This window comes from Danio rerio, chromosome 25 (genome assembly GCF_052040795.2).
Source record: "Danio rerio strain M-AB ecotype USA chromosome 25, GRCz13ab, whole genome shotgun sequence".
NCBI lineage: Eukaryota > Metazoa > Chordata > Actinopteri > Cypriniformes > Danionidae > Danio > Danio rerio.
This window is the reverse complement of record NC_141045.1, coordinates 23,156,399-23,179,050: the sequence shown is the minus strand read 5'-3', so window position 1 is coordinate 23,179,050 and position 22,652 is coordinate 23,156,399. Positions and strand designations below refer to the sequence as shown.

Below are 22,652 nucleotides of genomic sequence, written 5' to 3'. Positions count from 1 at the left end.
TAGACTATAACAGCCATCTTTTCACCTGTCATATTACCTAAATATTTCACTACCTGTTTTGGAGTAATAATTTGATGATCCCCTACTTTTATCTCTGACCTGACACGTTTTCTTAGTTTCGCAGTTGAACCAAATAAAAGAAATTCAGTTTTACCCAAATGTAAGGACAATTTATTGAGACAAAACCATTTAGAGACTTCCTTAATTTCCAGTTAGATCCATTACTGCAGAAATGTGTAAGTAAAAGGAAAGAATCTGCATATATACCTGCTTTGTGAAATCTGTTCTCCGTCACTAACACTAGGGGGAGCACTAAGACAATGAAAGATGCCTTTTTTAATATAGATATATTTCATCACATCTGTGTTTTGGCAATCTATCTATCTAGTGTGCTTGTCTTTTTTGTTAATTAGTCACAGATGTTTCCCAATTAGAAAAAGTGACTTTGAAAGTTTTTTTTCTCTCTCTCTCTTTTCAATGTCACCTGCGTGGCACAAGCTTCATGCTGAGTTTACAGAGAACATTGACACTGGGGAAAAGACATTCTTTCAATCAAATGGTAGCTCCGTGACAAAACATAAAAACACATTGCCAGTAGTCTGCCACTATATTTTACATGAGTGACTCACCTTATGGAGGTGGCCATTTTGAAATCACATTATTACAATTAGTCATACACTTGTAGGACTATGGCAAGCCGTTTTGACTTTTATTCATTCTCAGGAAGTGTATTCTTGATATCAACAATTTAACAATCATAATTCTTGGCATCAATAATTCAGTTCTTTATATCAAAAAAGTAATTGTTGATATCAAAAATTGAATTGTTGATATCAAGAATTACATTTTTGATATCAACAAGTACATTTTTGATATCAAGAATTGATTTTTCACTAGTTAAATGTCACCTTAGGCTGCCATTCAAATTTAATTGTTTATGTCAATTGATTTCTTACTACTTGAAATGCAATTCTTAATATCAAAAATTTAATTGTTGAAAAAAAAATGTAATTTTTGATTTCAATAATGTAATTGTTTATATTAGGAATGAAATTGTTGATTTCAAGAAATACTTTTCAACTAGTAAAGATATTCATTTTTGATATCAACAATTGGTTTGCCACTAGTAACAATGTTAATTTCTCATATCATGAATGTAATTGTTACTAGTGAGATTGGTAATTTTAGATATTATAAATTAGTTACCTAATTATTGAAATCAGAAATACATCTTTAGATATCAGAAATAAGAAATGTAACATGTTAAAATATAATTACAGATATCAAGAATTAAGTTAAGTTCTTGATATCAGGAACTGACATTTGCACTAAAAGTCAAAACGGCTTGCCATATACTGATATCAAAAATAAATGCTTTTACTAGTAAGAATTGTATTTCTGATGTGTAAAATTAAATTTTTAACTAGTAAGCAATCAAATCTTGATATCAACAATCAAATTTGAATGGCAGTCTATGGTGACATTTAACTAGTGGAAATAAAACTACAGATTTCAAGAACTAATTCTTACTAGTTAAAATTCAGTTCCTGATATCAAGAATGAACATTTTATTTAGTGAAACTGAATTGTTGATATCAAGGATTTACATTGTTACTTGTGGAAATGCAATTCCTGATATCAACAATTTGGATTCTTGTTATCAACAATTTAATTCTTGACATGAACAATTTATAACCGGTTAAGCAATAAAAGTAAAAACGGCTTGCCATATTGCCAGAATTTATTGTTTTTTCCGTTTTCTTTTTTAATGATAACAGGATATTAATTCTTGATGTCAAGACATAAATTCTTAATATAAACAATTGTATTTATGTGAATGTTGACATTATTTCTGATATCAAGAATTAACATAGTTACTAGTTGAAATGTAACATTGATATGACACATGGAGTGCTACGGAGTGGGTAGCACGTTCGCCTCGCAGCAAGAAGGTCGCTGGTTCGAGCCTCGGCTCAGTTGGCATTTTTGTGTGGAGTTTGCATATTCTCCCTGCGTTCGCGTGGGTTTTCTCCGGGTGCTTCGGTTTCCCCCACAGTCCAAAGACATGCGGTACAGGTGAATTGGGTTGGCTAAATTGTCTGTAGTGTGTGTGTGAATGAGTCTGTGTGGATGTTTCCCAGAGATGGGTTGTGGCTGGAAGGGCATCCGCTACGTAAAATCTTGCTGTATAAGTTGATTCCGGTAAAGGGACTAAGCTGACAAGAAAATGAATATCCTGAGAATGAATAAAAGTCAAAACGGCTTGCCATAGTAAGTCACCCAAAATTTTAAATTTGCTCAAAAGTTTTAAACTTTTAGTTTCTTTAGCCTATTCTAACACAACAGAAGATGTTTTCGAAAATGTTGGAAACACTGGCTGCAAACCATGTGCACATGCAAGCTGAGACTGTTTGTAATACTTTAAGCCCGCCCCTGCATGTCTCAGCTTACATGTGGAAGTCTGCTTGTGGAACCGATAGACCAGGGGTCCCAAAACTTTTCCTTGTGAAGGGCCAAAAACCAAAGTTGATTAAGGTTATAGTGGGCCAAATGTAAATATTACTGCCATGGGTAATTTCCAGATTTTTTAAATAAAATGTAAAATATTGCTTTATATTAGCTAATACAGTTTTTATTTTATTTTACATTTTATAATAAACTTACTACAGTAAAAACTAAAACAATCTCATTTATAACAGAATGGAGTTGAACTAGTTTCTGTCCTGTCGAGTGACAGTATTTACATCTTTAAAAATCAGATTTATTAACATTTAATTGAAACATTTCTTTTCAGTTTGCTTTTTTTGTAACTCAGCAATAAAACACACCAACCCTCTCCATCATTATCACTCTCTTCAGATGGGATGGTTGGCCAAATCACAATGGGCCAACTTTGGTCTGCGCGCACTACTTTAGGCATCTCTGCGATAGACTATCCAAATCATAGAAGTCAATATAAACCATGCAATGGCTATAGGTTTACAACATTCTTAAAAATAGTGTCTTTTATGTTCTACTTAAAAAAAAGAGTCATAAAGGCTTGAAACCATTTGACAGTATAATTAAATGGAGAATATTTAGCATTATTTTAGCTTCTGAATAAATTGAATAAACTGAATAAATGTTAATCCACGGGCAGCATGGTGGCCAAGTGGTTAGCACTGTCGCCTCACATCAAGAAAGTTGCTGATTTAAGTCCCGGCTAGGCCTGTTGGCATTTCTGTGTGGAGTTTGCCTGTTCTCTCCATGTTCAAAGTAAAAAGACGGGGTGTAGGTGAATTGGAATTGGCCGTAGTTTGTGAACGTTAGAGTGTATGGGTGTTTTCCAGTACCAGGTTGCGGCTGGAAGAGCATCCGCTCCGTAAAACATATGTTGGAATAGTTGGTGGTTCATTCCTTTGTGGCGACCCTTGACAAATAAGGGACGAAGTTGAAGGAAAATTAATAAATCAATGAATGTTAATCCACACCACTAGATGTCATCACAACACGACTGCACATGAGTAAACCTTTAAAAATAATGTTCATAGTACATTTTTTGATTCTTTTTAATTTCCTATGAAATCATAAAACGTTTTTTTAGACATTAGTGTCAGTAAAGTCTTAAAGTAGTCATGAAATCAAAATGTACTTTTATTTTTACACATATAAAAGTGCTTGTTATAAATTATGTGTCTGTGCATTATCTAAAAATTAATTTGCCCTCATAATCTTTTTAAAAATATCATCCCTTCTCAAACATTTCATCTTCCCTTAAAACGATTTTTTTCTTCACTTCTGATCACTTGGAATGCCGTTCAGGAGGGGATATCCGTGCCTGTCTTGTTTATGCCCTGATTTTGTACATTGGTAAATCCTCATTTTGTCTGTATCTAAATTCCTTAATTTTGTTAACAATGCCCATCTTCCAATTGTCAGCTTTGTCCCACTCTGTGTCTATGTGTTTCAGTTCAAATTACATCACACACAAATGCACATTTTAAAGCACTTCCTTTAAGTATAACATCAGTGAAGCACACAATAAACACTCTCAGGATCCGTCAGCAAGTTATATCATCAGCATCTTCCACAAAAACCTGTTTAATTCTTGTACACCTGAGGCAATTTTCAGCAATGGCTCTAATAACGTTATTGCAACACAATCAAGTTAGATACATTGTGACAAATCATTAACGCCACAAATGAACACAATCATGATGTACGATACATTCACTCCTGCGTTATACTGGAGTGTCGAATATGTCGGATGTAACACAGAGGCATGCTTTATGGATCGGTTTTAGCGGAATATTTTAAGGTGGGAGGAGCACACGAGAGGGTGGAGCCAGGAGAGAGGGAGGAGCTACGAAAGACCACCCAGTCTATTTAAACTGGCTGATGGGGGCGGGGATTTTGATGTCTTGGCCTTTCTCCAGTTTCCTCTCACATTCAATGAGATAGTTCACTCCGTCTATCACAGTCTGCACCAGCTGGACCTGAGCACATATTGAGAAAAACAAGAGGCCAAAGTGAGGTCATACCATTCTTAGAATTTAAAAAGCAAATTAAAAAATATTACTCATCACAATATTATAATGTTCAGTACTCATCACAATAATATAGTACCACTTATCATATGATATTTACAATATCAGGTAATGATTAGGTTTTGCAGCAAATTTTGCAAAAAATTGTCCATAGACTTAGTATGCTTTAAACACATCCAACTGAAAAATTGTTGTTTAATCCAGTTAAATATATATTTAGTCTATATTAAGTGTAAGTCTTATTTTTTTATGAATGTTACAATAATTGCTTTATAATATGAGCTTTTTGTTGTTGTGTCATTTTGTTTTAGAACCATAAGGAAAACTTTTATTTTTAAATAAAAATAACAAGAACCTTTTCCTTTTTCAACTCGTTCCTATGACAACAAAGCTGAATTATTGCAGTTATTAAGAATATTTTGCAGCATAGCTTTTATTCTGTTTAGAAAATAAGATATGTTTCTTGAACAGCAATTAAATTAAAATCATTTTTGAAAATTTGTTTGGCACTGAACGCCTCACAATTTTGTAATCAAATACAGTGAGCCTTAGTAAGTCTTAGTGAGCATTTTTAAAATCCTTAAAAACATAATTATATATATATATATATATATATATATATATATATATATATATATATATATATATATATATATATATATATATATATATATACATACATACACACACACAGTTGAAGTCAGAATTATTTTTCTTCTTTTTAAAAATATTTTGCAAATGATGTTTAACAAGAGCAAGGACATTTTCACAGTATGTCTGATAATATTTTTTCTTCTGGAGAAAGTCTTATTTGTTTTTTTTCGGCTAGAATAAAAGCAGTTTAGAATTTTTATGAACCACTTCAGGGACAAAATTATTATTATCTCAATAATCTACAGAACAAACCACTGTTAAACAATAACTTGCCTAATTCCCATAACCTGCCTAGTTAACTTAATTAACCTAGGTCAGCCTTTAAATGTCACTTTAAGCTGTATAGAAGTTAAGCTGTATAGAATAATGTTTAGAAATGTGTTGAAAAAATCGTCTCTCTGTTAAGCATAAATTGGGGAAAAAATAAACAAGCGGCCTAATATTTTAGGGGGGCTAATAATTCTGACTTCAACTATATATATATATATATATATATATATATATATATATATATATATATATATATATATATATATATATATATATATATATATATATACATACAATTGAAACCAGAAGTTTACATACACTCTAAAAAGGGAAAATAAGTATTTTTTAAAATATATTTGATGGTAAATCATAATAAACGTTTACTATTTTAAACGTCTGTTAGGATTACCTAAATTATTTACATTTACTAAATGCCAGAATAATAAGAGAATTTTTTTTGAGAATTTTTTATTAATTTCTAGACAGTCAAAAGTTTACATACATTTCCTTGGTATGTTTTTTTTTTAGCTTTGCTTATAAACTGTATAACTTTGGTCAAATGTTTTGGGTATCCTTTCACAAGCTTCTCACAATAGTTTTGAATTTTGAAGGAATTTTGGCCCATTCCTCTTGACAGAATTGGTTTAACTAAGTCAGATTCTTGCTCACACAAGCTTTTTCAGCTCTGCCCACAAATTTTCTGTATAACTGAGATCAGGGCTTTGTGATGGCCAATCCAAAACATTCACTCTGTTGTCCTTAAAGCACATTTTAACTAATTTGGCAGTATGCTTAAGGTCATGGTCTGTTTGAAAGACCTATTTGTGGCCAAGTTTTAATTTCCTGGCTGATGTCTTGAGATGTTGCTTCAGTATTTCTACATAATGTTCTTTTTTCATGATGCCATCTATGCTGTGAAGTGGACCAGTCCCTCCTGCAGCAAAGCAGCCCCATACTTCACAGTTGGGATGATGTTCCTAGGCTTGTAAGTTTTTCCATTTGTCCTTCAAATGTAACACTGGTCATTATGGCCAAACAGTTCAATCTTAGTTCCATCAGACCACAAAACATAAAAATTAGTCTTTTTCCCAGTGTAATTTAGCTAATTGTAATCTGGCTTTTTGTTGATTCTGGCTTGTTCGTTTTCCCATGTTGTCACACAAGGAAGCAGTGTGTTTGAGGTTTTCCTTAAATACTATTCTATAGTTGTGCCTTCAATTAACTCAAATGTTGTCAATTAGCCAATCAGAAACTTCAAAAACCTTGACACCATTATCTGAGCTTTTTCAGAGGCATATTAATGTTATGGTATGTAAACTTGACTTTCAAGAAAAAGTTTTTTAAACAATTTCTCAAAAAATATCTCTTTCATTATTCTGCTATTAAGCATAACAGAAACAAATTTGAAACTCCTAACTTACCTAAAAAAAGAAAAAGTTTAGTCACATTAACATCTGACTTTTTTAAATGGTTGTGTGACTTTTTATACAGTGTATGTAAGCTTCTGGTTTCAACTGTATATATATGTATTCCTTAAACACGTTACCCATGTAATAAACTTGTTAAATGTATTTTTTTATATTGTACATTACATTTTGTGACCCCTAATGTTTAAATGATTACATGACCTGTTAAAAGTCTTGTCGCCTATCCAAGTTTTTGGAACAACAAATAATAACTTGACTTCAAGTTGATCATTTGGTATCAGAAGTGGCTTATATGATAGGCAAAGGCCTCTAGATTACGCTTATTTTAGCAAAATAAAATATAATCATGCCTTGATTTTTAATTATTTAATTAGGACAGTAAGGTCTGACTTTGCTTAAATAAAAGTCTTGTCACCTAACAGAAATAATGTTCAGCATAGAATATAAAGTCATGCTGCAGTGAAAAAATGAATTAACTTTGTGTATGACTGTCATAAGCTTGGGCGACTGCATCCATACATCTCTGCAATGACTCAAATAACTTATTAATAAAGTCATCTGGAATAGCAAAGGAAGTTTTCTTTCAGGACTCGCATAGTTCATCAAGATGCATCTTTGGGTTCATCTTCAATGCTTCCTTCATCTTACCCCAGACATGCTTAATTATGTTCATGTCTGGTGACTGGGTTGGCCAATCCTAGAGCACAATGACCTTGTTTGCTTTCAAGAGCTTTGATGTGGAGGCTGAAGTATGAGGAGCAATGTCCTGCTGAAGAATTTGCCCTCTTCTGTGGTTTTTAATGTAATGGCCAGCACAAATGTCTTGATATCTCAGGCTGTTGATGTTGCCATCCACTCTGCAGATCTCTCGCACACCCCCATACTAAATGTAACCCAGAAATTATTATTTTTCCTTCACCAGACTGATTTCTGTGGGAATCTTGGGACCGTGCAGGTTCCAATAGCTGTTTTGCAGTATTTGTGATGATTGGGTTGCAGTTTAACAGATAATTCACCTGAAAAATCTACCTTATGCCACTTTTCCAAATGATCAACTAGAAGTCAAGTTATTCTTTGTTGCTCATACAACTGGGATCGACGACAAGACTTTTGTCAGGTAGTGTAGATTTTTTTGCAGTTTTTGTGCATTTAAAGAAAACAGCACAGGATACTGATATCATTATGAGATCTTAGACTCCACTGACCTCTGATTGGCCCAGCCTGTCCAGATTGGAAATATCAAAAGTGCTTCCAACAGCAGCCGTGTCCACTCCTCCAGTCCCTCTTTTCTGGAGCCGCAGGTTATCCAGGATTTTAGAAAAGCGAGGGTCCTGCAAAAGAAAACATGTTTTTTTTGTATATAACTATTGTTAAACAAGCTATAGATATTATCCACATACATGCTCTAAATTATTTTCGGGTTATCCTAACACCAAATGTAATGCATCAGATTTTCTTATTGGAAATAAATCCTGTACAATATTATTAACATGGCATGGAATAGGAAAGAAAGTGAAGACCTTGCTGAGGCGAGGAAGATTAACATGGACTCCAGCTCGCAGCCCAGTGCCCAGGTTTGACGGACAGGTGAGAATGTAACCCAGACGCTCATTCCACATGAATTCCCAACCCTTCTCCTGAATTAGTCTCTCAACCTGAGAGACAGAGAGCAAAAATGTGTTGTGAGGATGATACAATAGTGATTGGTGATAGTTTACTAAAGACTTATTTAAATATAAAAAGCAAACAATGTATATAGTATTTAAAATAATAGTTCACACAAAATATTTCATTTACTAACACACAAATGGTTGCAAATCTGTGTGTGGGAAAAGATATTATGAAAATCTATAGCTATGCAGTCTTTTTTTCTTTCTTGCTTAAAAGAAGAAATAAAAACCCTGTGTCTAAAAAAACCCATGGATGTAAGATTATCTTTAAGAATAAGCACCATACCAAAATTGTTTATACATACAATATGCAGACCATACAGTTGACACTAATTTCATAAGAATAGTACAGGCAAACTTTATGCAAGCCTCCTGATTTTTTAAACTATGTGAATACTGTTGAATTGTTTTTGCACAGCAAAGTTTGTTTGTCCAAACGGTTTTAGTTCTGAACCAGACTGCTCTTGGAAGAGACATATCAATACATTAGAAGAGACATAACAAAAACAACAGAAAAAATAATGAGTTGTAGACACAGTCTCATATTTAATCACATGTACAATTCAAGGGTTACACTACACATTTCATTCAATAGACTACCATCCATCTTAATGCAGTAAAACACTAATTTGCTAAACTGTGTTAGCCGCAATCACGTCACGTTCAGCAAAATATTTCTTAATTGAATGTCAAGAAAAACAGCTTTTTTTTGTGAGGTATGATAAGTTTTTGCAATAGTTTCTATTATTAGACCAGCTGTTTTTAAAGTGAACAGCCTTCTATTTTTATTCTATATTTGGCATAACTGACAGAAAAGCATAGCATGTGCTAAGATTTTTAGCTGATTAGCTAAGATTATTACTAAGATTATTAGCTAAGATTATTACATTACTCTTAATGTGAAATGTAAATACACTCTATGGCAGTATGAATTTAGGAAGACCTTGCATCTAAATAGATTAAAAAATTAAATACAAATATATAATAATGTAAACTATTCTGCAATGACATCTTGCTTAAGTCAGGAATGATCAATTTGCCCCAAATGGTTAATGTTTTTTTATTAAGCGGTGTAAAAAAATCTAAATTCTCAGGATGAAACTTTTTAATGTTTGTGTAAACTATACATTGGAGTATACTTAGAAAGGTTATGAAGGCTCTGAAACAAAGCAAACTTTGAGCTTACGACAGGCTCGCTGTATAATTACACACAGATGCATGTCTGGCAAGACAATGTGTTTACATCTGTGTGTCCAAAAAAGGACATTGGTCTGAGCTGCAATAAACACAGCTGCAGCATCTCTGCTAGGCAAATAATGGAGTCTTGTGTGTGATTTTAACAGTGACTGAGATCCACATGTGAACATGTGCATGACCTCACCTCTTGGAGACCCTTGCAGAAACGCTCAAAGACCCTTCTCATGTTGCCTCCCTTCTCCATGGAGATCACACGGGTGTGATCTTCCTCGTTGATCCACACCAGAAAGGTTTTCTCATTGTTGTGCCTGGAATAGAAATGTATCTGGTTACCATAATCTGCAGAATTATTGAGGCCTAGGTTTTCAGCCTATAAATAATGTATATGGCATGTGGTGACATTGGATTTTTGAACATCTTATGGACTGAATGTTACATTTTAAAGAGATCTTGACCAAAATAGTGGAAGACACTTCATTCATTAATTTTAATTAGATTTTTATTAATCTGGGGTCGCCACAGCGTAATGAACTTATCCAGCATATGTTTTACACAGTGGATGCCCTTCCAGCTGCAACCAAGTAATGGTAAACATCTATACACACTCATTCAACACATACACTATGGCCAATCTAGTTTATTTAATTCACCTATAGCACATGTCTTTAGACTGTGGGGAAACCGGAGCACCCAAAGGAAACCCACGCCAACACGAGGAAAACATGCAAACACACAGAATTGCCTACTGACCCAGCCGGGACTCAAACCAGCGACCTTATTGCTGTAAGGCGACAATGCTAACCAGTTAGCCACGGTGTCGCTTATACTTCAAACTTTGATACTAAAATGGGTCAACACATTTGAGTAGATATTAACATTTTCATGATTACTTTCAAAATAAGAGCCTGTCCTCTGTTCTCAAATTAAATTAACCATGACCTTATTCCACTTTTAGACTTACGATTAGGTATAACAATGTCAGAAATGCTTTGTTAGCTCAAAAACCATGAGGGTATTAAATAAGAGGCAATTCTTAAATTGAGCCTGCCAAGACTGGCACACTTTCTCTTGCAGAAAGGAGGAAGAAGTGAAAGAAGGGGGATGAATAATGCAGGAGATGTAAGTGAGCCACGGGTACACTCCATGATCAATATCAAACCACAGCAGAGGAGGTTGCTTCAGACTAATTCTGGGTCTTCTGTCAGGTATTGTTCACCCTCACACCCTTCCAGCATCACTTTGAATCTTTTCACTAAGGTTAAAGTGCATGTATTACAATCATTTAAGCTAAATATTTTGTTCTAAGCATTTTGTTGTAACGCATGCCAGCAATGCTAAAAAAATGAAAGGGTTTTTGCAGCAATGCATAGAAAAACATTTCTGTTCCCTTTTTAGCCAAGATCGTTTAAATCATTTAGTAGAGTTTTTTTCACGTTAAATATCTTTTTGTGGGATTAAAACGATTACTGAATGTTAAAAGTTCTTCTTGGAGCACTCAATGCCAATAATCTTGTTAAAGAGTTTAATTAGAGCATTTCCAAGTAAACATGACCCTCCCTGTCCTCAAAAGACACACTCACTAGTGACTCAAATTAGAGGTTGTAGTCTTCAGTGTCCTTGTTAGAACACCCTGCCTTCCATCTAGGAATTTCACATTCGAATCCCACTTGTAGTGGAGCAAGTAAAACCTGAGGGGGTATATTGGTGCAGTGACCCAGATGGTAATGAGATTTAATAAGAAAAATAATAATTCCTTACATTTAGCGCTATTCTGGACACTCAAAGTGCTTTACAAATTTTTGGGTAGAATCTCCTTATCCTCCACCAGTGTGCAGCATCCACCTGGATGACATGACGGCAGCCGTATTGCACCAGACCACACACCAGCTGATTGGTGTAGAGGAGACAGGGTGATGAAGCCAATTATGATTTGGGGATTGTTAAGAGGCCATGATGGACAAAGGCCACTGGGCAAATTTGGCATGAATGTTGAGGTTAAACCCCTACTCTTTTTCGAAGGACATCTTGGGATTTTTAACAACCACAGAGAATCAGAACCTCAATTTAACGTCTCATCTGAAAGACAGTGCTCACTGAGCAGTATGGAGTCCCAATCAATATATTGGGGCGTTAGGACCCGCACAGCGTTGAGCATCCCCTGCTGGCCTCACTAACACCACTTCCGGCAGCAACCTAGCTTTCCCATGTGGTCTCCCATCCAGGTACAGATCAGGCCAGCTTTAGTGGGCAACCATGTGATAGTTGCAGAGAACTAGCTGCCAGTTTAAGGGTTAACTGTAACAGAGACTGGCATAGCAGGAATGGCGCAAGTAAACCTAACTCCCCTGGCCTCAAAAGGACACCTTAATGACTCACGCTACAGGCTATGGTCTTTCCTATCCTTTGTGAGTGTACCTGCATTCCACTTTAAATCTTGATAGGGACAATTATAGTAGAATAGGAGGGTGTACATTGGTGCCGTGATCCAAATATTAAGGAAGTTCATGGGATTATGTGCAACACAGAAGCGTAAGGCTCACTCTTTTGGTCTCAAGTAGTACATTAGCAACTCACATTAGCAGCTATGTTCTTTAGTGTAACTGTTAGTGTGTGTAAACTATATACCAGAAAAACCAGTTCAAATCCCACTTAGGGCAGGGACTAGATTCAAGTGAAAATGGCATACTATACTCTATATAGAGACTATATGTCTCTCTGTACATACTGTACACACTACAGAAAAAAAAAAAATGAATGTGTAAATGAACTCACCAGATGCCTCTAGCGTCAGGCCAGTCTCGAGCCATACCCGCACATGTTAGCAATGGCGACACAGGTTTATCAAACAGGAAGTGATCCTATATACCAAAACAAATGGCCAGATTGATTACTTCGGTTTAAGCTGACTACTAAATGCAGTATAATTACGTTTGTGAATATACCCACATCAATAAGCTGCTGCTGCTCCTGTTCAGTCATTACAGTCAGGCTGTAGTATTTTCCAGTCAAATCCCCTTTTAGGCCTGCCAAAGCATCAACCACAACCCTCTCCACCTCTCTGCGCTCAGCACGGGTGCAGGCCGGGGGGAGACTCAGGCCTCGGATACTCCTGCCCGTCCTGACTCGAGAAGACAGCACGTACTTCTCATCAAACATGCCTCCTCGTATCTGATGGGAACAAAGTAGGACAAGCATAATGCAAGTAACTCGAAACCTCAAGGCTTGTGTCTGTTACCTGACTTTAAAAAAGCATGTATGTGAATGCCAAACTATCATGATAATATATAACTGGGTGTTTATTATGCAGCTATGTGCACTTTTGATTGTTTTTTACATTATATCAGTATGTTATTTTTTGGAGGAAACTGTAGTGGCATCAATGACTTTAACATGGATAGTTCACCATTTTATATTCTCCTTTGTTGTAGACCTGTCTGAATTTCTTTTTTCTGTTGAACACAAAATAATATATTTTACAGAAAGCCGGAAACCTGTATTTGTTTTTCCTACTATGATGTGGACAATAAAGCTCATAAATGTTTGAAACCAGTAAATAGTGAGTATATTTAAATTTTTTGCATGAACTAACTCTTTGTGCTGCGATGAGAAAGAAATAGTGATATTTTCTTCCATATTATGAGATACAATTGCGTAACAGAATATCAACAATTAAATAATGAACATGTTGTTTATTGTAAAGTAATGTACAGGTAGGTACTGTGTTCAAAATTTAAGACCCAAAAGATTAATTTATAGAATATTGTATTATTTAGTTGTACAGAATTTAAAAAATAAATAAAAACACAGATTAATCGTTCACAAAAATATCTGAAATTTAATGTGTCAATGTTCTGGTGAAATTATACAAGTAATTAAACAACTAAATATTAATCCACCAAATTCCGCTGTCGACTGACTTACTGACTGAGTGACCGACCGATCCCCCCATCTTCTTCCTTCCCTACACCAGACCAAGAGTTTTTCAAAAGCAATCCAGAGAAAGAAAAGCCCTTGTGGCAGCCTAATTTTTACCACGTTTTCAGATTTTACCACATTCTCACCCTGTTATTTACTTGTTTATTTAATTTCATTTTGGCTTTTGCTTTTGCCTTACCCGCTTTCTGGAGCCATTCTTTACTAGACTTGAACCCCGTCGTCACGGTCATCTCCACTCTTTGTCTCAAATCATCCAATGTACACGGTGAGCCAATGGACAAACTGGTAACAGCAGAAAAGCTGTCCATATGGAGGTAAGTGTGAAAAGGAACGGCGCCATACCGCCTAGTAGCGTTTGTTTTAAAGAAAAAATGCAACCATAAGTTCCTCTGGCTATATAATTCACAATCTCCAGAAAAGTATATAGGTCTACTTTTTCAGAATGAGTGTTTTTTTTTTTGTCACTTAATTTGTACTGGAAATGTTTAATATTTGTAAATAAGAATATACAAACTTAATAACGTGGTTTGTTGTGATTAAAAGTATTTTAAAGTCACATTTTTATGATAGAAATTTTAAAGACGTAATTTCTGATCTTTTAATGGATTTCATTGTTAAAAAAAAAAAAACTTTCAAAAAACATCTGAAGAGTTCAGATGCAAAAGCCGCCAAATCCCACTTCTATCAAAAAAGACATAATGACATTTAGCCATTAGGCTTTAGGTATATAGTTCGTTTACCAAATAGATTTGCTTTAAAACATCTGAATCTCAGCATCAGCGCATTCAGAAATAACAGTTTGTTTGCAAAAGCTTCTAAATGCCAACTGTCTTTGACAGCAAAAGCCACTATATCCCAAGTAGCAATCAAAGGCGAAAATCGAATCATATGTTTTCAATGTAGCGCACTGATATGCCGGCTGACTGAGGAGACTGTTTTATTCTGCTTTTGATTTAAATTTTAAAAGCCTGTCCAACCGTCAGTGGATGTCAAATAAAAACGTCCCTTACCTCAAAACTCATTGCATTATAAAAGAAAAAAGAAAACACATTGTACAGTCGGAAGTGTAACATGCATTCATGATGTTTTTTCGCATAGCAATGCTACTTTGAATGGGTCTGATTTGCTATACATTAAATGGCAACTGCGTTTCACGAAAGACAGAGTTAAGATGCCATTCTTTTATCCCACGTGGATGCTATGAGGACAAACAAGGGACCAAGACCTTAAGTATGGTAAGAATGAATGAATCACAGCTTCTAAAATTGTCTGAAAGACATCCCCCTTTTGTCCAGTAGGCCTACCTTTTTGTTTTATTTGCTAATTTAAGCAATTTAAAGAGGTGGTCCACTACTATATCATATTTTAAACTTTAGTTGGTGTGCAATGTAGCTGTGTACATAAACAACATCTCTGAATGTAAAAATCTCAAAGTTCAATGCAAAGGGAGACCTTGGTTTTTACAGAGTTAGCTTAGCAAAGCCTACAATGAACGAATTTTGGGGACTACAAAAAAATACATCCGGGCCTTGTGAGATCACAAACTTTTGCCGCAAACAAACACTGCACAGCTAAGGGCCGTGGCCAGAGGCGCTGTAATCTTTTAGCAGAGATAGAGCTAACATTTTAATTGTCCAAACGCTGCTTTTTCCACTGAGATTCATCTGTTTCTGTATTTGGGCTTCCAGAGGACATGACAAAACGACAGAAGTGCTTACAGTTCAATATTAATTATGTTCCAGAGAATTATAAAATACATAGCAAGCATGATTTGACAAAACACAGCTCCAGAATCTTTCCTAGTTCAGTGCTGGATTCGGTTAAAATCTCCTCAAAGCAGAAGCTGTGAATTACAACCTGTAGGTGTTTTCATTTGTTAAAAATTATCATGACATCAGGTCATCAGGTCATGCAGACTATTGTTTGTTATTAATATTTTGTGCTGTATTTGGTTACTGAGCAGCAATAAACAACACTTTAAAATATAAGCAGTTTTCCTGTGATTTTCAAAACTAGTAGTGTTATGAATCTGATAAAAGGATAATAATCCTGATAACCAACCACAAAACCATGATTATTCTTCAGACTATAATCGTGCAAACAAATCGTTGCATCGCTAATTGTTACGCAGTTCAAAACATAACATGTCTAAATGTAGAAGAAGCCTACTTTAGCAATACACTGATTTTATTGTGCTTGGAAAATACAACAGTTTAATATGTTTGCAAAAAAATGCCACATTGTACAATGCACTGATATTATTTAGTTTCAAAATACAACATATTAACATTTTAATCTAGAAAAAGCCACTGTGGATCTCTAAAGGAGCAAAACTACAACACATGGGCTCTTATATTGCTGTTGTGTTATATTGCAAGTCATATCTCTCCAGCCCCTCATTTGGGATGCTTTTTATGAACTGCCCCCCATGACAAACTAATTGAATAGCCCTGCACTACAGTTAAAATTGCATGTGTAACTAAAGTGTTTCCTCCTACCTTACTGGAATCCAGGTCAGTGGGGTGTTTCATGTTGCAGGGGTCATAACCATTGTGCCTTTCTTTGATGACTGGGTTAAAGATGTCAGCAAATACCTGTAGATAGAAATTGTGATGTACTCTAGTCCTCCAAAACGGCAAATCTCCTAATATGCTAAATGTGTGATACATAATATCCTCTCACCTCATATGACTCTTCATCTCCTGCCACCATTCCTACTGTCTTTATGAAAGGATGACCTGGATTGTCCACACCAGTCTGAATAGCTTCGTCCAAAGTGTAACCGTTCGGAGTGGATTTATCACACAGCTTTGCGTATACGGCAGGAGTCAGGTGACTGGCCATACAGTTATTGTGCTTACGCAAATCCGGATATTCAGCACTGTTGAGAAAAAGAACTAAGATTTAGCTTTCATCTGAAAATAAAAGACACAGGCTGTGTTTGAATTCAAGTGAGGTGTCAAGCAAGACAATATTTGTTGGGTGTGCTAATACAACAGAGTTAACCTTTTGAAAATTGGCTTTATTAGTAAAAGTGTAGTAAACATTTTTGATTTTGGTGCACTGACTACTATTTGCACAACCGCATTTTTGCTATGACATCATGCACAAGCTATGGTTATTGTTACAAAACCATGGTGAATTTGTGGTTACTATGGTTTTAACCAAAATAGCTATGCTTTTTGGTATTTTTATAGTTTTATTTGTAGTAAAACCATGTTTAATTTAATAAACTAGTAGTCAAAACCCCATAAAAAGGTTTTGTTCCAAAAAATCAGTATTGATTTTGAATATATTGTGAATTGTTTAAAAAGCTTCCTTCATTCATTTTCCTTCGGCTTAGTCCCTTTGTTTGTCAGGCATCGCCACAGCTGAATGAACCGCCAACTTATCCAGCATATGTTTTACAAAGCGGATCCCCTTCCAGCTGCAATCTAGTACTGGGAAACACCCATACACTCTCATTCACACACACATATACGTACACTAGGGCCAATTTAGTTTATTCAATTTACCTGTAGCGCATGTGTTTGGACTGTGGGGGAAAGTGGAGCACCCGGAGGAAACCCACGCAAACATGGGGAGAACATGCAAACTCCACAAAGAAATGGCAAATGGCCCAGCCGGGACTCGAACAAGCGACCTTATTGCTGTGATGCGACAATGCTACCACTGAGCCACTTTGTCGCCCTGCTTAAAAAGCTTTATACAAGTAAATGTTTTGTTGTGCTACCTGCCAAATCTGCGTTTTTTTGGCGTCAAAAACCTGGATTGGAGTTGGCTACCAACAGCGCACTTTAGCGTCAAACGAGCATTTCAAATGCGTCAGAATTCCTTGGAATAAGCCTCATGCACGTTGTGCCTTTAAAAATGTGAATTGATAAAATGTGAATTGGATGTGAGCATATAAATCTATGTGTAGGCCTAATGTATGCAATATAAATTTATGCATAATGAAATATTGGCAAAGAAAGTAAATAATAAATAAATAAACAAAAAAACAAAAAAGAGGTTATTTGCATATATTAACATTTTACTAATGATGGTGTGATTATTCTTGTTCAATTATGCTATAAAGGATGCTATAAACGTAAACGCAAAAAAGTCAATATGTAAATGGTTTATTCATTATTAATTAATTGATTTATTGATTGATTGATTTTGTTTTAGAATAAATAAACAAGCAGACCAATTCAAGCTGAAAATATGCCTCATTTGATTATTAATCGTCACATTCGGGACTGTGCAACTAGAACATTCCCGCTCATTTAAATACACATTTTTGACGCCCACTCTGGTATTTGTGTAACACAATGGCTCGTGTGCCACGGCATCACAGTATTTCATTGTCTTCTGCAACATATGCTGGTCATGACAGATCGGTATGATGGCTGCATTACCTCGGGGGATAGATTCTCCGGACGCTCGATCCTGCGCTGACATGCTGCTCCCTGTTCAAGAAGAACCCGACGGTCAGAGATCCCGCACCGACCAGCGACAAGATGCCAACCTTCCTGTTACCTGACAAAATCCGTGCGAAGCTGCTTGCCATTTTAACACCTCAACCGCAGAACAGAGCACTCCAGATGAATGTGGTCTTGAAGGATGGAGAGACAGAAGGATAGACACCGGGATTACTGGAGGATGCAGGAATGCTGCGGATAAAATGTCCTTCTCCCAGTACAAGCTCGCCCTCCCTCCTTTGAGCAGCTTCACAATCAGATTATTCAGAAACTCGTCGAGAACCAACTTCTCACACCCTTATTACCGTAAACCACTCAACAACCTTGAATAGACTACATAGGCTACACATTTTATTATACGGTGACTTTTCTATATTAATGTACTGACGTTTTGAGGGGAACAATAAACGATTCGTTAACCATAAAACAAGCGACAGATCATATGAAACATGTACGTGACTTTGAAGCTCATTGGTGCAGCTTCACCTGTAAAACGTGTGCGCACGCCCGTCTGCAGCACGCGCATGCGCATGCGCACTAGGGATTAAGACTGATGAATGGCCCCGTTGCATAAATTATATGGTTGTTTAGAAATAGGTTGAGATTTGGTTTTCTGTGGTTGGTATATACCAGCAATGATTAGTTTAACTTGAGGAAAACTGGATGCTTGTTTACCCTTGATTAGTATTTATGGAATGGGTGTTATAAATGCTCAGTTAGCTTCATCACAAAATGGCTCCGTTTGTTACATCAGGAATCTACTAGTAGTGGAACAACTGATTTTTATAACGACAGAAAAGAAAAGGAAAAAAAAGATTTCCGAATTTTATAACGACAGAATTTGACTAACAAAACGTAACATTTTTGTTTAAAAAGGCTATAATTTTTTTTTACAAAAGCATTTAAAGTATTGCAATATTGTAACTTATTAATAACACATTTTATCCACAACAACTTAACAATTTTAACAAATATCAGCAAACAATGCTCACTTTAAAAATACTACAGTAAATTACGGTGAATTCTGTATGTTTTTGAACCGCACTATAGTAAAGTGTAGGCTATTATTCTCTTGGCTATTAGTTATTACAACACTGTTGATGAATGCTGTAGTGTACTGTCGTGTTTTAAGTATGGTGAACTGATTAAGTGCTACTTTAGTTTTTTTTTTATATTATAATAAATTATGGTGTATCGCAGAATAACATACCCTATTTATAGATAACTCATTGTAGTGGGTAGCCCAATTTGCAACATAGGCTCATTCTAAAGATGTAGCTTTTTATATATATATATATATATATATATATATATATATATATATATATATATATATATATATATATATATATATACATACATATATATATATATATATATATATATATATATATATATATATATATATATATATATATATATATATATATATATATATATATTTCTGGAGATCGCAAATTATGTAGCCAGAAGTATGTATGGCTGCATTTTGTTTTAAACCCACCCACCATTTTGTTGTTCTTTTTCACACTTTCACACTTCTGTATGGATGGCTTTCCCACTTTACCAGTTTGTCCAGTGGCCATGTCAGTGGTGGACGTCAGACACAAAGAGAAGTTGACCACGATAACAAGGTTCAAGTTCGGTGAAGAACAGTTGCAGAAAGCGGGTAAGACAAAAACAAAATCCAAAAAGTAAAATGTACAAGTAAATAACCGGGTGAGAATGTGGTAAAATCTGAAAATGTGGTAAAAAAATCAGGCTTTCTCTGGATGCTTTTCAAAACTGCCAGTTGGGTTTAGGGAAGTGGCTGGGCGGATCAATTGGTGCTTTTGAAAACACTATTCAGGGGTTTAGGGAAGGAGGAGGGTCAGTCAGTCGATCGGTGAGCCAGAGAAATTTGAGATCTTAAAAGCACACAGTGACCTCTGGTGGATTCGTGAAAACAAAAGCTGCATAAAACGTAGCTTCTGGAATGTATTTGGCGCTCTCCAAAAATGTATATAGATGTATGTTTTCAGAATGAGCATGGGTTGCTAATTTTATAGACCCTATTGACAATACTACAGCTACTGAATTAGGTTAACACATGACCACAACATATTAATTGAAGTACTTTACTATATAATCATTCAAAAACATTACAGTATTAACTATAATTTAATTTAGTATTTTTCACGCACACAAGAATATTGCATTTGGCAAAATATGAATGCATTGCAAGCATAGATCAAAGATAGGACGTCCCATTTTAATGTTAGCATCGTTTCAATTCAATTTACAAATGTAATTTAAAATAAATCGAAAAAAATATTCCATTGATACTTTAATACTTTGATTATCTTTCGTAAAAATAAATGTCAAAATACTATCCAAAAATGACAATATAAAAAACTCTACACTAAACTAAAAACGTCAAAGCATTCTTGCTGACATTACTATGTGTTATACTGGTTTAAAGGATGGGAATAAGTAATATTTAAAATAGATTTGAAATGACAATAAATTAGTTATTTTGAGGCTGCACTGTATTACAATATTTTATTAAATAATTCTTGTTCTAAATCGCACAGTGTTTTGTGCTAATGAATTTAACTCATAACCCTTTTGGACAACCAAATTAGCCTACTTCCAAGTATTATGGAGGGTCGAAAAAGGTGCATTATAATAATCAATATTGCTATCAGTAAATGTGGTGTCTTGATTTTGTGAAAAATTTAACATAGGTGTTGTAAATAGTCACGTGACCATTTACAGTATATGACTGTATATATATATATATATATATATATATATATATATATATATATATATATATATATATATATATATATATATATATATATCATTCTTAAGTCCTTAAAAGGGAGCATTTAAACAGCTTGACAGATACAGTGATCGCATTTGTTGCATAAAGTATTTAAGTCCAGCATAAACATAATATTAATAACATTCATGACAAATTGTTTCTCGTCTTTATTGAATAACTACAAATGCATATTTGCTCTGTTGGACTCCAAGCAAATGCACGTGATTATTTATCTGAAAAACATTTTGGTGAAACATGAGTTAACCTACATTCATCATAAGCCAGATTTATAGGCCTAACCTTTGAAACTGGTCTTAGTTGGGATTAAAATCCCTGTTGAAACCGTTCCACTAGAATTTATTGCAAAAATCATGTGAAATAAACAAGAGAATTACATCTAAGTCTGCATAATAATCCCTTACGGTATTTTCCAGCAAGCTGGTCATTATTCTGAGATTAAACCAGAGTTTAAGTGTTGCCAGCCAGAAATGCCAATGAGAGTATTGCAGGGATATTTCAACGGAAATTCAGTGCAAACGTGGAATGTTTGAACAAACATGACATTCATCAAATGCCAAAGTACTCCAACAAAGCTAAAAATGAATGAAACATTAAATGGCTTAGTGCACAAACTCTGAAAACTTACCAGATGCTTCTGAATCCAGCAGAAGTTGGTCTTCTCAAGTGTGTTGCTGTACAGAAACCAGGTACAAGGGCAAAGCTTTTACTTTCTTCAATGGAGTAGAGAAAATAGGTGTGTCCTTCTTTATTACAGTACCATGGGCTGGTTAAGACTTCCTTCTGTTTGACCTGCCAGTGTAATACGCAGCAGTGCTTTGCCACCCATTCATTGGCTGCTTAATGTTTCCTGGGAACAAAAAAATCCCGTCTGGATTTCTTATCTGTGTCCGGTGTCATCAGAGCTGAGCTCGAGATAATGAACTCACGATTGGTTCAAAGGTCACTATGAGAAAGGCATAAATGACACGTCTCTTTACTGCCTTTATCTTGATGCACTCAAAAACTAAATGATGATGCAAAGAAAATCTTTACTGTGCTAAAGAGTAACTGAGTAATAAACTGAGTAATATTCAGCTGAAAGGGATAGTTCACCCCAAAATGAAAATGTACTATTTATTTACTCATCTTCAAAATGGTTTCGAACCTTTATAAGTTTCTTTTGTGGGTTCAACACAAGACGTAGTTTTGGGGAAAAAAAACTGTAACCATTGACCTCCATAGTTAGGGAAAATAAAAGGTTGTCAGCATTTTTCAGAATGTCTTCTTTTGTGTTCAACAGAAGATAAAAGCTCAACTAGGTTTGTGACATGATAGGTGAATTACAGAATATTTAGTTTGGAGTAAACTTTTTAATCTCTTTAAGGCCACTCTATCAGTTATAGTTTAACAACTGATAAATGAATAGTTGTTGATATGTTGAAGGGCTTTGAAGTCTTGAAATGATTAAAAGCAAAAATGGAAACTTATTAGGTCATAAAAGTCATAACAAAAGACTAGACATATCATATTACGTACGATTTATTTTTGTTAATTTCCTCAAAGAAGGCATTTAAGAGTGCCATTAAAGGTATTTACTTTTATAACCCACAGTACAAACTGCTCATTATCAAAATGGTATTTGTTTTGCAAGTTTTATATCTAAAGCTAATAATAATTAAAATTAAATGTAGAAATTATTT

The 22,652-nt window shown here is 34.9% G+C and overlaps 2 protein-coding genes across 4 annotated transcripts in view; both read right to left on the bottom strand.

The window, feature by feature from the left end:
* LOC147837700 (uncharacterized) overlaps nucleotides 1-22,652 on the bottom strand; it is a 174,198-nt gene that overhangs the window by 53,725 nt on the left and 97,821 nt on the right. The gene's annotated exons all lie outside the window — the stretch shown is intronic.
* On the bottom strand, nucleotides 3,974-21,650 carry ckmt1 (creatine kinase, mitochondrial 1). Of its 3 annotated transcripts, NM_198801.1 has the most exon segments (10): nucleotides 3,978-4,475; nucleotides 8,083-8,208; nucleotides 8,398-8,532; nucleotides 9,929-10,052; nucleotides 12,517-12,602; nucleotides 12,691-12,912; nucleotides 16,179-16,274; nucleotides 16,363-16,561; nucleotides 18,081-18,277; nucleotides 21,599-21,650. In NM_198801.1, coding segments are annotated over 9 exon segments (1,254 nt in total). In that variant the 5' UTR covers nucleotides 18,233-18,277; nucleotides 21,599-21,650; the 3' UTR covers nucleotides 3,978-4,361.